This window comes from Thamnophis elegans, chromosome 9, assembly GCF_009769535.1.
Source record: "Thamnophis elegans isolate rThaEle1 chromosome 9, rThaEle1.pri, whole genome shotgun sequence".
Classification (NCBI taxonomy): domain Eukaryota; kingdom Metazoa; phylum Chordata; class Lepidosauria; order Squamata; family Colubridae; genus Thamnophis; species Thamnophis elegans.
The window spans coordinates 48,580,212-48,597,722 of record NC_045549.1 but is presented as its reverse complement, the minus strand read 5'-3'; the positions used below and the strand labels follow the sequence as shown (position 1 = coordinate 48,597,722).

The 17,511-nt window shown below is 38.1% G+C and overlaps 1 protein-coding gene across 1 annotated transcript; it reads left to right on the top strand.

Moving 5' to 3' along the window:
- The first annotated feature begins 5,154 nt into the window (after positions 1 to 5,154).
- SLC25A4 (solute carrier family 25 member 4) lies at positions 5,155 to 14,448 on the top strand. Its single transcript, XM_032224415.1, has 4 exons — positions 5,155 to 5,396; positions 7,158 to 7,644; positions 10,096 to 10,236; positions 14,022 to 14,448. Exons 1-4 carry the CDS (start codon positions 5,286 to 5,288, stop codon positions 14,177 to 14,179), a joined length of 897 nt encoding a protein of 298 aa, XP_032080306.1. The 5' UTR covers positions 5,155 to 5,285; the 3' UTR covers positions 14,180 to 14,448.
- Positions 14,449 to 17,511: the final 3,063 nt, after the last annotated feature.

The following is a 17,511-nucleotide window of genomic DNA, read 5'->3' as shown; positions in this document are numbered from 1 at the left end:
GGGAAACTATGGAAAATGAAGTCCACACATCTTAAAGTTGGCATATTTGAAAAACACTGGTAAAGAGACTAGAAACTTAATCTTTCTTAGACTAGAATTTACTTTAACAGATCTAAATCTTGCTTGCTCTGCCATCTAGTGGCAAAAAGAAACATACATTTGCAAAGCTTTCTTAAGCAATTAATTTCAATGTTATCGAAGCTGATTGGATAAATTTTGTATAATATTCATCAAACAATGTCTGTTTTTGCAGAATATCCAGGACATTTGGGAATATGTTACAAAACTTGATATACAATATTAATGTATAGCCTTTTCATAAAACCTCCCATCCTAAAAAGGCATAGTAAACCAGTCATGCCTGATATCGTATGTATTGTATGAACTGATGCTTACAAGAGAGGCATCAGCATATCTCAGGCCAGAGAGAACTACCAATTATGTAAGCATAGAATAGATATTTCCAACTGTGAAAGTCTGTGGGCAGGGAAACAAACATGTCTGCGGTCTTATAAGGACGGGGGGGGGGGGGGTGGAATTTCTAGTACACACACAAGCATATATAGGTCTTGTTCTCACTAAAACACTTCAATGATAACAACATATGAAAGCATTCATCTTTCAGAGGAAGATTCAAAAATAATCAAGAACAGAGTTTGTGTTTTTTTTAGAAAAGAACTTTGGTAACTATTTTTTTAAAATTATAAATGTCCTTAGCAGGGATAGACCATAGAGGTGAAAATAGTTGGCTTAGATTGAAATGAGTCTTGCTGGAGACTTATTATAGGTTTAGTATTACGGTGTATGTTACAAGGTTACTCTAGGTCACAGAAACAGATTCTAGTTAAAACCATGGTATACTTTTCAGATAGCCAGATGTTAGATGTTGAGTTATAGTTTACTATTTTCTCAAGTGAGATGTCAGTCCTCTTCAAAAAATAATAAGATTGAAATAGGTCATAGTTTGAATGAAAACAACAGGTCAGTCCAGAGGAAGTTCAGTGAATGTCGTCAGAATTAACAAGCCTCCCAATCTTATTTTATACTTCCCAATCTTCATTACTGAATCTTGGTATCCAAAGGCAATATATACTACTAGCATATGAGTATATTTGGACCTTGAATAGTTGGGTTAAAGGTATTTTGGTGAGAGTGCCAGTTACTGTATCTACCCATGATTCAACATTCAGAAGAAAGCAAGGCTGGAATGGCTAGTGTGAAATGAGTTTTTGATTTAAACTAACTACATGCAAAAGAAAGGAAAGGGCTTTATAACATGAGGATAAAAATTCAGCTTAGACTGATGGTAAATACTGACCACTTATTTAATCACAATTTGGTATGGATGCAGATGGCTTTCCTCTCCCCCTTTGTAGTATTATGGTAGTTTATGAGTTGGGTAAAAATGTTTCTGGTCTGGAAACACCAAGAGTGACTTTCTCTACTTTGAGTGACAATCTATTCCTTGTGTGTCTAATCACACTTGGCCAAATAAAGCATAGTACGGCACAACATGGCATGGCACAGCATTCCGTTCCATTTCATCCCATTCTCCGGAATGCTCCATCTATGAATGGTTATTTGTAAAGTCATAATGCAATTTCTTTATATAAGGTTTCAAGTGTTGTGTGTAGAGCTAACCATTATGATTTGCAAGTCATAATCTATAAAATCAGTGTTGTGTAGAACCAGATCTGGGACTGGGTGATCTGGTTGAGTGTCACGGGCAGGAATACAAGAGGAAGATCTGTGAAAGTTGAGCCAACAGGCTTTCCCACATAATTCATTGACAAACTAGTGTCTTTCAGATAATTGTCTAAACTTAGAATGATGCTTCATCAAGAGCAATATTCCATTTTAACAACAGGAAAGAAGTTTCAAGGAACAAAACAACCTGGCCTAGTTTTGGGACTTACATTTAACTAGTTTGTATCTAAAACTAGGAGCTACATAAAGAAATGGGTTATTTTGTTGCCTCGAGGGAAAGCGAGCATTTTCCAAACCAAATTAAAATACAAAAAGCAATTTATCCCAACACCATACAAAAAAAATTCAATAATTTGTTTGCAAATATATTTGTGTATTTTCAAAATTTAAAAGCAAGCAATACTGAAAAAGCATGAACTTTGTTGCAAGTCACACTCTTCATCAGTATCATGGTGATGAAATAGCACCATCATGTCATAATTCACTTAAGTAAGCCATGGCAAGGTTTATGATATAATTTGTACCTGCCTCCTTACCTCATCCCTTGGCTGTCTCTGCTTGTTTGTGCCTGTTTCCTATTTGGTTGCATAGTCAGTACATAACTCAACTCACAACTTGAAGAACTTTCCATGTTGTTAAAACATGAGGTTTTGTGTTAACACAAGAACTGCACCAGTTAGACGAATATATTTCTTCCTTTGTACGTTTACTGATTAGTTTCCTGATTTTTCCTATAATCAATAATAACTCTAATAGTATGTTAATATGCAGAATATTAGCAGGCAAATAATGTTAACCTCCATGCTGTGAGAAGCTGCTCTTATAGATTTCAGTGATTCCAACTGCAGTTAAAATTTATCTAATATTAAAATTTAAAGTTATTTTATGGTTAGGTTTAAGACAAAACATAAATGCACACATTTATAGCAAAGAAGAACAGAATGCAGCAAAGTATCAAGTAACATAAATATAATACTTTTATAATGTATAATACTTTTACTTCATGAGGTGTACTGGCTTCCAGTCATCTTCCAGATGCAGTTCAAGTTATCATCTATAAAATTCTCTACAGTGTTGTACCCGGTTTTGTGCATGAACCCCTATCTCTGGTGGTTTCTACCACCCCACACACTCCAGCCAACTGGGCATGTTCCAGGTCCCTTCCTTAAAGCAATGCTATCTGATGACACCTAGGAAACATACAATTTATGTGAGGGCATCTGCTCGGCAGAATGAACTTCCTACTGAGATTTGACTTGTTCCAATTCTGTTTGCCTTCAGGAAGTGACATTGGGACCAGAGAAGCTCATTCTGAAATCTGAAGTCTTATGTTGGTGCACCCCAATTGTTTATTTTCTGTTCTATTGAAATTCTATGATTACTGTTGGACACTGTTCACTCCACTTACATTTTGCAAATTAGGTAGCCACATAGATCATGAAACTTTTTAGAAATCAATTACTGTTAATTCTATAAGGCATACTTTTAATTATTCATCATTTGTGTGAAAAAGTCATCCAGAAAACAAGGAAAACTAGGGTACAAGCATGCTTTCTATAACCACAAATTCATGATGTCCCCTAGTAAGAATGTTACACTATGCACAAGTACCTCCTGTGCTGGCATTTTACATTTTGGGTTAGAACTTTGTTTCCTAGTCATGCGCTATCAAGAGTCCTGCTCCAGTTTTCTTCCCACCTAAGTGACATTTGTGTTCTAATCATGTGCCATTGCTGTCCTTAGAAGACCTTACCAGGAAAGAGTGAACTCCTCCCTCTCTTGACACTGGAAGAAAAAAATAGCTGGCAATTGAGAGAAAGCAGTTCAGCTGAATTTTAAAGCAGTAGCCTTCTATTTTGCACAGAATGTCATTGTTTTACAGAATTTAATTCTACCAGCATCTTAAATATAAGTGTTCATTTGAGAACACCTAGGCATGCCAATTAAAATATTGAGACAAAACATATTTGCACGTGAAAGGGCTCCTTTCATAGTTTAATAGCATATCATTTCCCCAGGAAACGGGGTCAGTTTAGTCCAATATTGTCACATAAAAGGTCTTAATAGCAGAGCTAGGAAAACCATTGGTAGGCTTTTACCAACTAATATAGATGATAAACTAGTTTGATCTGACGTATTGACATATATAAAGAACAAACACCATATGCACCTGAAACTAAAAGTTTCCCCAAGATAAAGTAGCTTTATGTAAAAGGCAAAATGTTTCAAAAAGAAAAATTAAACTTGGTAAACTACAAGTTTTTCTTTGCATCTGACTATCCTATATAAAATTCTCTATAATTCAGAAAATTGTTCTGTGCTCAAACAAGTTATATCAGTTGTTTCTTAACATACGACTCTTAAAGAAGTGCTAAACTATGACATGGTAATTCTTGCTAAATAATTGTTTTTATATCATACCAAACATAGGTGTGCCCAGCCTATTCTCAAGCTTCCACTCTTGTGTACAAATATGTTACATAAATATTACAAGTTGCCAATTCAACACTAGTTCATTTACTGTTCACAGATAATTGTGTTTTCCCCTATTTATATTTAGTATTGCTATTATTATAGACAATGAATAATCCAATTTTTCTGGATTGTTACCAAGTTACTAAAATAGAAAATAAATACATAAAATGTAATGAAATAGCAATAGCACTTAGATTTATATATCACTTTACAGTGCTTTACAGCCCCCTCTAAGCTTTGCAGTATAACAAAATCAGTATGAAGTGGGTGCTGAAAATCAAACTCTCACACAAATATTTTAATGGCCAGTATCATATATAACTATGTAAAGTAATTGTTCAAAGTAACTTTTGGGGGAGGATTACCTTTAAGACAGCTTATAAATATTTTAAATAATTAAAGCGATCGCTCCTTTCCCTAGCCACGTGTAAAAACGCATTGGTGGTATTTCTCCACAGGGCTCATCCGTAAATCCACGTGGAGACCATAACCAATTCTATAACTACCATACGTGACAGTGTTTCTGAGGCAGGAGAGGGGAGAGCTCATCTAAAGTTTGAAAGGGGGCATCGCCTTTCGAGGGTCCACTCTATGGGGATCGCCCCTTCCTCGCGCGCATCTCGTTCCACTTCGCTTGGCGCTGCCGGCGAGGACTGTCCAAAGGGTTAACGCCTCGTCCCGAAGGACCGCTCCCCCTCCCCCTGCCCTACGTCTCCCCTGTGCTATTAATACAGCGAGCACATGCCGTGTCCTAACGCCTGAAGGGGAGCAGATAACATGAATGTGCCCTTGCCGGCGACCCTCGCTCAGAGGTTGCCCCATCGGAAGAGAGCAACATGGCGCCTTCCCCACAGTGCCCTCCAAGGATGGGGGTCCTAGCCAATGTCCTGGAGGATCAGCCCCCCGCGGGTCCTCCTCTTATCGCGAGACCCGCAGAAGCTATAAATAGTTGGAAAAAGGAAAGGGCTCTCTGTCCGGAGCTGTGTGACTCGACGGGGGTGTCCAGCTGGGTGGGGAGGTACCTACCGACGACTCTGTAGGGACTTTTAGTTCCCTCTTTTTTTTTGGAAGGGAAGGGGATTTGGAGTGTCTCTCGCCTTAGTATGGGTGACCAGGCTCTCAGTTTCCTTAAGGACTTTTTGGCGGGGGGTATCGCTGCTGCCATTTCCAAGACGGCTGTAGCACCTATTGAAAGAGTCAAGTTGCTGCTACAGGTGAGCAGAGTGGCTGAATTTGGAGATGTGCTCATGTTCTCCATCCATAGAGCTTGGGGGAAAAACTGATCAGATATTAATCTGGTACCTGCCGTTGGAAAAGCTGTTTGGTTTGGCTGGCTTTTCCAAAAAAAGTAGATAGCAAGGATATGCCTCCTTGATGGAAACACGCAGAAAATTACTTGGGGACTCTTCCTTATAAGTTTCTCATGAGGTTCTTCCAAGAAATCTTGGAATGACAGGGCAAGTCTGCTGTCCCTCAAAGCAGTGCTCTGCATTTCTAGCAAAAAAAAAAAAGGTCTTCTTGCATGGAGCCAAGTGTGAGGTTGTAAATAGGAGTGGAGTAGGAATTTGTCAGATGAAGTGACTAAATATGGAAACTGCAGTTGTGCAGTTCTGATGACAGAAGATCAGTGCAGCCTTGTTCTTGGCATAGTATATAGAAACTACCCAAGGCTTGAGGAATCTCTTTCAGGTCTTGATTATTCTCTTCTATGGTGCACATGGTGTGCCATTCAACCCAATGAAAAGTAATAATGGGCAGTACAAATGGAATTATGCCCTGCCCATATATTTTCTAACCTAGTTCCATTTAAATTAATCGGTTGCACAAAAGTTTGCTGCTTGGCTCAATAGTTTGGTAACTTATGAAGATTGACTAAAAGGACTGAATTCCCCAAAGACATACGTATGTGAAAGAAAGCTTGGGTCTTCAAGGTTGAAACAATATCTCTTTTTACTTAACATATACAACCTAGTAAAAGCCAGGCAAGGGGGTGCTTCACAAGGTGTATTGGTATGACCAAAGTGTATTTCCTTGAAATATTAAAACAGGTGTGCTTTTTGAAATTGCTGCTTTGAAGGCAATCCCCGATTGTCCATATTGCATTTTCATACAGAGAGAAAGTTGTATTGTCAGTCTCTGGGAAAGTGAAAAAACTGTGAGGGTGAAGGTGAAGCTGCAGCAACTATGGCTGCAGCTAAGGACAACCTTGAAAGAATCCATGCAAGGTTTCTAAGGGACACAGCTGCTTTAATATTTCAAAAATGATGCTTTCCTTTTGGTGCATGTTTTGCAATTGCTTCTTTTGAATAGCTTTATAAAATTTCATTGTCTAATCACCTTTTAAGATATGTACGTACAGAGACCTAGTAGGCTCCCCATGAGCAAATAAGAACTGGCTAAAGGAACAAATATATTTCTTAGATTTTTTCCCCAAGATCTTATGTCCAAATAAAGTAAACCTATGCATTTAATAGAGTCAAATGTATTGATGCCATTGCTGTTAATTTAAATTGATAACTGGTTTTGATATGGAACAAAATTCCATATTTTGCAGTGAAACATACTATGTGTTGTCTCAAAGGTGCTTTTTTCAAGAGGAACTGGACTTTCTGGTTTTTCTTTGAAGATGTTTCGCTTCTCATCCAAGAAGCTTCTTCAGCTCTGAAGAAGCTTCTTCAGCTCTGAAGAAGCTTCTTCAGCTCTGAAGAAGCTTCTTCAGCTCTAAAGAAGCTTCTTGGATGAGTGGAAGAAGCTTCTTGGATGAGAAATGAAATGTCTTCAAAGAAAAACCAGAAAGTTCAGTTGCCTCTTGAAAAAAGCATGTTTGGAACAACCGTGACCTGGATGACTGAGAATTTCCATAGATATAATAACTACGTGTTCAATTTGAGCAGGTAACCCAAGCAACAATTATCCATTCCCCTTTACTTCCTTTTGTCTTTCTTCCCTCCTTTTTTGTTTCATTCATTCAACAGGTCCAGCATGCTAGCCAACAAATCACAGCTGAACAACAGTATAAGGGAATCATGGACTGTGTAGTAAGGATTCCCAAGGAGCAAGGCATCATTTCCTTCTGGAGAGGCAACTTGGCCAATGTCATCCGGTACTTCCCCACCCAGGCCCTCAACTTTGCATTCAAGGACAAGTACAAGCAGATTTTCCTTGGGGGAGTTGACAAACACAAGCAGTTCTGGCGCTACTTTGCAGGCAACCTGGCCTCTGGAGGTGCAGCGGGAGCAACATCTCTCTGCTTTGTGTATCCTCTAGATTTTGCCAGGACTAGGCTAGCAGCTGATGTGGGCAAAGGGCTGAAAGAGAGGCAGTTCACTGGGCTAGGCAATTGCATTGCTAAGATCTACAAATCTGATGGCCTCAGAGGTCTCTACTTGGGATTCAATGTGTCAGTCCAGGGTATCATCATCTACCGAGCTGCTTATTTTGGCATCTACGATACAGCTAAAGGTAAGAAACAGACATCTAGTATTGCTGGAAGAATGAGCTGATCAGGATTCTCCAAGCTCTCTATATATTCGATATATTCCCAGCCAACATGGCTGTTGAGGGCCCAATGAAAGAAAGGCTAACCTAAACAGAGCTTTGCTTGACAAATTGCATTTCAATTGATGGGATTTGTAAATGCTGCCTAAAAATGGATCTCTTGGATAAATCAGTTGATAATTGAGAAGGATATAGAATTCTTTTTTTCTACTAAGAAAAAAAGTACTTTAAACACAATTTTCCTTGATCTGTAATTTTCAATTATTTATAATCAATATGATTTGTTCTACATGAAGTAATAAATTGATTTTCTATGGTTAATCAATTTTCTATAGTCAATCAACTTAGATTTAAGTAACAGTCTCTTTAAAAAAATAATAGTATTACAGTAATAATCTCTCAAAGTTAAGACAATTTGGTGTTCTATATTTTCTTGTTCCCTAATGTGCCAAATATCATCCTGGAGAATAACTATGTGGTTGCTCAAATCAACAATGACTTGATGGCACATGCTGAATTCAAAATATGCCAAATACTCTAGCCTTCCCTCCCTGGTACAGTTTTCCTAGCCTTCATTGAGCTGCTTCTTATTCCTAACTGCATGTGTATAGAATGTAAGCCAAGGTTTTACCTAGGGTTTATGAAACAAGCTATGATGGTTTGGGCTAATGACATAGCAATAGCAGTTAGACTTATATACCGCTTCATAGGGCTTTCAGCCCTCTCTAAGCGGTTTACAGAGTCAGCATATCGCCCCCACAGTCTGGGTCCTCATTTCACCTACCTCGGAAGGATGGAAGGCTGAGTCAACCTTGAGCCGATGAGATTAGAACCGCTGAACTGCAGATAACAGTCAGCTGAAGTGGCCTGCAGTACAGCACTCTAACCACTGCACCACCTTGGTTCTGCAAATTCACCCATTTCACTGTTATGAAGAAACCATGGCGTAGCTTAGCAATATGTGTAAAAAGGCCATTTGATTCCAAGATTAAGAGATGTTTTAGAATAGCAATACTATAAAAATCTCCTTGGATTGAAGTAGATTTGTTGTGAGATAACTCTTGACAGCCCTACAGAAGTGGTTTGCTCTTGCCATCTACAAGGCTGTATTTTTGATCTGCATTCTAGTCTTCTACTCCAGTAGGGGTATTACCAAGTATTAACCAGACCTGACTCTACATAAGGTAGGTTCCCAGTCTCAGCAAGGTTAGCACAATGCTGCCTTCTGCAGGAACACAAAAGCAATGCAGTTAAGAAACTAATAATTCTTGAGATCTAGAACACTTCTTCAGACACTACTCAAGTATAAAGATCTGGCAGTATACTACAGTTTTTCAAGATAATGATGACAATGCAATGGCTAGAATGTTGCATTTGAATAGTGGAAGGCTAGATTTTATTTATTTATTTATTTATTTATTTATTTGACTTATATACCGCTTCATAGGGTTTTCAGCCCTCTCTAAGCAGTTTACAAATTTTTTTAGCAAATTGAGTCAGCAACTTGCCCCCACAGTCCGGGTCCTCATTTCACCCACCTCTGAAGGATGGAAGGCTGAGTCGACCTTGAGCCAGTGAGATTTGAACCGCTGAACTGCAGATCACAGTCAGCTAAAGTGGCCTGCAGTACTGCACCCTAACCACTGAGCCACCTCGGCTCCTATTCCTGCTTAGTCATGAATTCCTGCTTAGTCATGAAGCTCAGTGGTTCAGCTCACAACACTAAAGTAACTATAACTCTCAAAACATCCCATAGAGTTCATCAAGGTTTTTTAAATTAAAAAAAATAAAAGTAAAAAATAAAACAAATTAAAAAAACAAATTGTATTTTTAAACTTGTTGCTGATCCTTGGCAATTGGCATGTATTTATGACAGCTACAATGTCCCGGGATCATGTATTCACCTTTCGCAAACGTCTGACAAGCAAAGTCAATGGGGAAGCCAGATTCATTTAACAACATTTACTAACTTAACAATAGTGATTCACTTAACAACTGTTGCAAGAAAGGTCATAAAATGGGCAAAACTCACTTAACAACTGTCTTGCTTAGCAAACCAAAATTTTGGGCTCAATTGTGATTGTAAGTGGAGGGTTCCCTGTATAAGTTATATCTGATGTGTAGATATCTTTTTTCTACCAAACAGCCCTGCAATTTTTCTGTGGCATCATGGTAAAGATAGCATGTAGACCAGTGTTTCTCAACCTTGGCAACTTGAAGATGTCCGGACATCATTCGCTGGCTGGGGAATTCTGGGAGTTGAAGTCCGGACATCTTCAAGTTGCCAAGGTTGAGAAACACTGATGTAGACAGAGTATCATAGATCTGCTGCTGGTGCATGGAACAGAAATTATAAGCGGTAGTGATAATTTTTCTCTATTTCTTCATCTTTGGGCAATCTTCTCCTGATAATAGGCATGCTGCCTGATCCGAAGAATGTGCACATCATAGTCAGCTGGATGATAGCCCAGACTGTAACTGCAGTAGCAGGTCTGACATCTTACCCTTTTGACACTGTCCGACGTAGAATGATGATGCAGTCTGGCAGAAAAGGAGGTAAGAAAATAACCGATTTCCTCATCTCTCAGCACTTTCACTTTTCAGACAGTCGAACGACTTGATACCATTTGGCAAGAAGCACAATTATTCCTTTAAAAAAATAATTTATATTCCCACTATAAAAAAGATGTTGAGACTCTAGGAAAAAGTGCAGAGGAGAGCAACCAGAATGATTAGGGGATTGGAGACTAAAACATATGAAGAACGGTTGCAGGAACTGGGCATGGCTAGTCTAGTGAAGAGAAGGACCAGGGGAGACATGATAGTAGTGTTCCAATATTTGAGGGGCAGCCACAGAGCGGAGGGGTGTCCAACTATTTTCCAAAGCACCTGAAGGACAGACAAGAAATAATGGATGGAAACTGACCAAGGACAGATTCAACCTAGAAATGAGAAGGAACTTTCTGACAGTGAGAACAATCAACCAATGGAACAGCTTGCCCTGGGAAGTTGTGGGAGCTCCACAACACAAAGAAGAGATTGGACTGTGATTTGTCAGAAATGGTGTAGGGTCTCCTGCTTGAGTGAGGGGTTGGACTAGATGACCTATAAAGTCCCTTCTAAATGTTAACTGTTAATCAGAAAGAATCTGTTCCTACAGGCTAGTGACTTTTGCTCAATGACCTCAGCTATAATCTTGACTTAGTAACTATTCAAAGTTCTGATGGACTGCCCCAAATGTACATATGACTAGTTCTGATGGCTGCCTCCACCCACCCATGGTTATGTGGATAAATTTTGGGTGTTCAGCACCTGGCCTATATTTATAGCCATTTATAGGGTCCAATGATGACATAATCTATGATGTTTTTGTTGAAAATCAGCATTTACTTCTGTTTTTTTTCGCAAAAATGCCCCATAGCAAACAATAGGTTCACTTATTGACCACCACAAAATGGTTGCAAAATCAGTTTGGACACACTATGACCCACTTTGTGACTACTGTGACTTATGGGGTGTCTATTGTGATCATATGTTGAGGACTAACTGTATTAGGAATAAGTTTTAATGCATTAATTACTTTTTCCCACCGGCTATGCTATACATTTTCATTTTCAGAAAGATACCGGGTTAAAAGTAAAGACAACAGAGACAAGCTCTGTTCTGAGTTCTTGCCCACAATTTAGGCAAGAAAAACGAAATGCACAGGTACTGTATAGGTGGTACCTTGCTCAATAGTAGTAACTGTGAGAGGGATCTTGGAGTCCTAGTGGACAACCATTTAAATATGAGTCAGCAGTGTGCAGCAGCTGCCAAAAAAGCCAACACAGTTCTAGGCTACATAAACACAGGGATAGACTCAAGATCACGTGAAGTGTTAATACCACTTTATAATGCCTTGGTAAGGCCACACTTGGAATACTGCATTCAATTTTGGTTGCCACGATGTAGAAAAGATTTGGAGACTCTAGAAAGAGTGCAGAGAAGAGCAACAAAGATGATTAGGAGACTGGAGACTAAAACATATGAAGAATCGTTGCAGGAACTGGGTATGTCTAGTTTAATGAAAAGAAGGACTAGGGGAGACATGATAGCAGTGTTCCAATATCTCAGGAGTTGCCACGAAGAAGAGGGAGTCAAACTATTCTCCAAGGCACCTGAGGGTAGAACAAGAAGCAATGGGTGGAAACTAATCAAGGAGAGAAGCAACTTAGAACTGAGGAGAAATTTCCTGACAGTTAGAACAATTAATCAGTGGAACAGCTTCCCTCCAGAAGTTGTGAATGCCCCAACACTGGAAGTCTTTAAGAAGATGTTGGATAGCCATTTGTCTGGAATGGTATAGGGTTTCCTGCCTAGGCAGTGGGTTGGTCTAGAAGATTTCCAAGGTCCCTTCCAACTCTCCTATTGTATTGTATTATTGTATTGAAGGAACCGTGCTCAAATCAGAACTATTTCTTCTATTTTTCTCTTCCTTTTTTTATTTTTTTTATTTTAATTGAACAAAAACACAAAAAGGAATCATCCTTCATTACAACTTGTAGAAAGCATGTTGATTGGTTACAGATAACTTTCGTGCACTTCTTCCACAGTCATTACTTATAGTTCATATTAGATTATACACTTTAAATCAAAAATATTTGTATATCTCACTATCAGTGTACCACAATTCTCATTTGACTACAATTATTTGAACATGCTTTTACCTCAAATCATTCATACTTAAAGACACAACCACATAATGGCATTCATTAGCTATTTCAAAAAATCCTCCAATAACATTACACCTTTATAGCATCTTTTAAGTAAAAGTCAATTAATAAAGTTTCTAAGCCATCCCCCCTTTTCAAACTCACTGACTAAAATTTATATCCAAGTTACTTTAGCCAATACCATAGCATGTATATATTATTAAACAATGTCCATTAACATTTCCTTGTTGTTATTATAATTGACTAAAAATCATTTACTATTTATGCCCCATCTCCTCTCATCAGGGCCCCCACCCCGCCAAAAAAATCTTACACCTTTATAACAAGATCTAAATGAAAATTTGTTAATAAAATTTATAGGTCTTTTTCCCAAGTCACAATTTACAATTTATATCCAAATTGTCAATACATGTATATATCATTACGCTGTATCCATTATCATTTCATTATTATTATTTATGGTTAATTAATTGTTAACAAGTAAACATTTAATAACAATCTAAAACAATCTAAGAGTTACAAAATTCCTACTTATTAATCACAATAATAAAAAAACCAATTTTTTTATTATCAACTTTCATTGTCAACCTGTATCTTTCCAGTAACAAAACAGTCTTTATCTCTCTTGCCAATTGTAGAGTCAGTCTTCTTTTTATCTCCTTTATAAGGTTTTTATAGGCTTCTCTCCACACTTTGTTGCTTGAAGGGTCTCTCAGATAATCTCCTTGCCCACCAATTGCTACTAAAGTTAACTTGTCTTTGTTTATCAATCTTGCTTCTGAAAAAAATTCTCTTATGTCTATCATCTTTGGTATTTTTTTCTCTTCTGTGTCCTGGAATCTGGGGTAGAGCTCCAATTCGTCAAATTCTCTTATCCATATTCCCTTCTTTCCATTTTCACTCACATCTTCCCTTTTGAGAAGAAAAGGAAGGGCAGAAAACAACTGGTTTGTGCAAGAGGCAAGCCTATTCATGTTAGCTTACTCGAGTATTATCTACCTCAGTGTAGGGCAGGACTGTCAAACTCCCGGTCCATGGGCCAGATGAGTCATGCACTGGCCATGTCCATGCCTGGTTTAATGAAAGGAGGGGGCAAGTCCCAATATGTCACCTGACACTTCTGTGATGATGTGAGTTTGACACCCCTGGTGTAGGGATATGTTAAATAAACCATTTTCATCACATGGAGAATGATGGCTGACTGGGAACTTCTGCAAGTAGGATGAGATGGCAGCAAGGCTTCTGTGTATAGAGCCCCATCTCCAGTGTCAACCACTCCAACAGGACCACTGGGACTTGATTTAGCTTCCCAGCTACCTCTAGTTCACCATCTTCAGGAGCATATAATTATTTATGCTAAGAAAGCTTCAGTTTAATGTCTGCCTTTTTATTTGGAACATATTAAAGAATGAACACAGAGAGATGAAATTGTCTCTTGAGCTTCAAGGTTATGTTAAGAGACAAAATGCAATTTCATTTTACAAATCCTTGAAGTAAGGTTTTGAAGTTCTTACTTTGAAGTAAGAACTAGAGAGCAACTTTCCAATTATGTTTGATTTGTTGGAGTTAGAGAAATGATTGTGTTATTTCTCTTTTCCAGTAATTTACCTGAATATGTTTACTCCACAGCTGACATCATGTACAAGGGTACAATCGATTGCTGGAAGAAGATTGCTAAAGATGAAGGAGGCAAGGCTTTTTTCAAAGGTGCCTGGTCCAATGTGCTAAGAGGCATGGGAGGTGCTTTTGTATTAGTCTTGTATGATGAGATCAAGAAATATGTCTAAGCAAGTCAAACCACTTGACTCTTATGTTCTGTTTAGTTACATATTTACACACGAGTTAAAGGCAACTAAATATTTCCTACGGAAACATAGGTAGTTACTGTGGGTGAAATCTAGTTGAGAGGTGAGATTGGGGAACTATAAGATTGTTCAGTGATGGTTTGTGACATAAGTCAAACTTTTTTGTATGGAAAGTTGAAGAGGTCTTTGTATATATACATTTATTTGACAAATATCAATAATATATTCCTATGAATAAAAATATTTCCTGAGGAGGTGTGTTGATAAAAGTATTTAAACACCTAAAAAGTGAGTTTAATAAATAGTAGAATTTAAACCTTTTTTGTGTGTGATAAATCCACTACAGAAGTTCTTTCAAGGGTGGTAGCTTCCAAATAGTGAAGAGTGTGTGCAGAAATGAGTGTGTGTGCACATGTGTGGTGTTATGGTAGAAGAGAGGGGGCAGAGAACAGGGTACTTTTTCTCACTAAGTTAGCAAGGATGCGGGTGATTCTGACTCTCATAAGACAAAACAGCTATAATCTCTGCGCAAAAAATAGCAAATCACTTCACAGAAAATGCTGTTCTTCATTTCTCCTAATTTTCTTTGACCATTTTGTCCATATATTGGAAAAAATACTTATGTCAAATGTATCTCCTTTTTGTCGTTAGGATTGCAATGTTCATGCACATTCCCAGAGATGTGATAGCCTGGATGAGAAAATCGCATTGTTTTTTTCACAGGCCTTAATCTCTCTAAATATTTAGTAGTGATTATAATAACGACCATATTTTTAAACTTTGGGATCATATCTTCTCTTGCTTGTGATGGGGGCTAAAAAGTAGGTTGCTACTGAATGTGCACAGGAAGTCCTCAATTTGCAGTTTATTTAGTGACCACTTGAAGTTACGGCACTGAAAAAGGTGATTTACAACCTTTTTTCACACTTACAAGCATTGTACTATCTCCATAGCCCTGTGATTAAAATTTAAATTAGCCTGTTGCAGCCCTCTGACAAGCAAAGTCAATGGGAAAACCAGATTCACTTAACAACTGGATTACTACCTTAACAACTAGTGATTCACAACTGTGGCAAGGAAGGTCATGAAACTAAGTAAAGTTCACTTAACAACTGTCTCACTTTGCAACATAAATCTTGGGCTCAATTGTATTTGTAAGTTGAGGACTATTGTGTAGTTAGATACAGCTCACCTGCAGTTTTCTTTTTCGGTTTATTATTGTATGATCTTTGACATATGGTAACAGCATCCATTTTGTTTTATTTGTAATTGTTGGAAAAAGCAAAAGCAGCTTGAGCTGCTAGAACATTCAGTGACAGTACTTTGAAATCTACGCCTTGACAGATTTTGCCTCACAGTAACATACAGCATTCATTCAAAACAGGATGAATTGTTCCCGTGGGATTGAAATTTGGCCAACTTGTCACCACTTGTGTTGCCCTACACTTCCAAGACACAAAATAATATGGGAGGAGTGTATCCCCACTCTCCCTCCCTGCATCCAATCAACTGGCAACAAGGCCTGACAGGTGGCCAGGGATTGGCTGCTTTGAAATTGAGGCCGAAATTTGAAATCTTTTAATGACAGAGTGGTGAGGTGAAGGGGGTGACTTAGATGCCTGCAGACATGGTAGAGCTGGCTAAGGAAGGTCAGTGATCAATGGATGGACTCTTTTCCTTCCTGAAGAGGCCTTGGGGACATGCGGGGTTGGAGAGTGAGGATAGTTTTCTTTGCATTCTGTGGCTCCCTTTGTTCCCCTTAGCAAAGTAGCAGGCAATTCGGCAACTGACCAGAGGAAGAGTAGTAGTAGTCTGCTTCATTAGAGCTCTGCTGAGGGTCATGAGGGGGGAGGTAATGGCACCAGCCTATATTATATGTGAAAAGGTTGACCCAATGAGTCATGATTGTCTATTACTGTCAGCCTTTGTGATGGAATGTGCATCTAGAGAAGCAGTGGGTGGAGAGTTTTGGCAATGCAGAGCTTTCCCAGAAAGAGGTCTGGTTTAAGAGATGAGCAATCATGGACTGGGAGGGAGGGGGAGAGGTTTAGGGTAGCCACATCTAGAATCTCTCAGGATATATCTAAGTAAGTTAGATAGAAGGTGATAGCTACAGTTTGGCAAGATTCTGTCCATTAGGTGTAAGTAAATAAAGGACTGAACCCGATTGGACATCACTGTCATTTCTGGCCTTGGTCCTGACAGCTCAGCCAGGTAAATCAGATACAAAACACAACTAGATGAGTGAACTCCACTTTATTGTAAGGATATGTTAACAAAATCTTGCAGGTCTAAAGGTACAAGTTTATTTTCTGATATTTCTTGCTCCCTTCCCATCATCACAGTCATCTTCAACCTTATGGACTATGACTGTATCTAATGAGTTTCTTGAAATATAGATATAACTTTTTGAGTCATAATTGGAGGCATTCTAGGAATAGATTTCATGACATCAGTGTGTGAGAGAACTGATAAAGTCAATGTGCAAAAGGAGTATTAATTCCCTAAGTAACATATTTGAAAACTTTCATCTTCCTCTAGAAATATACATTGTTTACACTGAGTTTTGCAGTATTCTTCACAGTTGGGAGCTGTGTATATGTTAAACCTGATCGCATTTTCAGTTAAAAAACCCAAAACAATTGTTCATGCATTTAGTACTTCCCTATTATGCTATATCAAAAATTACAATAGTGATAATTTTTAGAAGTTATTCAGTCCCATCTAAAATCTTTTAAAAACTATATATATTTCTGTAGTTTTGACCTTTGCATTACCGAGTAGTTGTTTACTGATAAAACACGTGTGAGCATATATAATGTATTACATCCATTTCCTGATGTCTTATGATTATAATACTTACTAGATATAAATTCCTTGTGTTCTGAGGAGGTTGTTTTTTCATAAGTACTTAAAATATAAAACTGGCTGGTACTGCAGATAAAATCCTAAAATGAACTCTAGTATTTTCTCTATGGGTACAAATACCACAGCAACGTTTGAAAAAAAAAATCACCCCTGTGTGCAGAAATGGCATTTGAAATCATTAGGAAAGATATTGAATTGACAAGCATACTGTGGGCAATGAATGGCTTCTAGATATTGTTGCATTCTCCCTTTATTCTGTTCCTATTTATAAAGAAAATCAGGCGTAACTCCATAATTTTGCTTTTGTATTTCTTCAATATTTGCATTTAACTGTGATTGCAATGTCTTGGTGCCTCTTCATGTACCACTTATGTTCATTAAAAGCAAATGTTTTGTTCATGTATGTAATTTATATACAAACATAAGTTTACTGTTACATTATGCAA

Bases quoted from the DNA above. Each gene is read 5' to 3' on its own strand.
- SLC25A4 (XM_032224415.1), top strand. From the start codon at position 5,286: ATGGGTGACCAGGCTCTCAGTTTCCTTAAGGACTTTTTGGCGGGGGGT. The intron at 5,397-7,157 runs GTGAGCAGAGTG...TTCATTCAACAG, and splicing joins GAGTCAAGTTGCTGCTACAG to GTCCAGCATGCTAGCCAACA. The intron at 7,645-10,095 runs GTAAGAAACAGA...TCCTGATAATAG, and splicing joins CATCTACGATACAGCTAAAG to GCATGCTGCCTGATCCGAAG.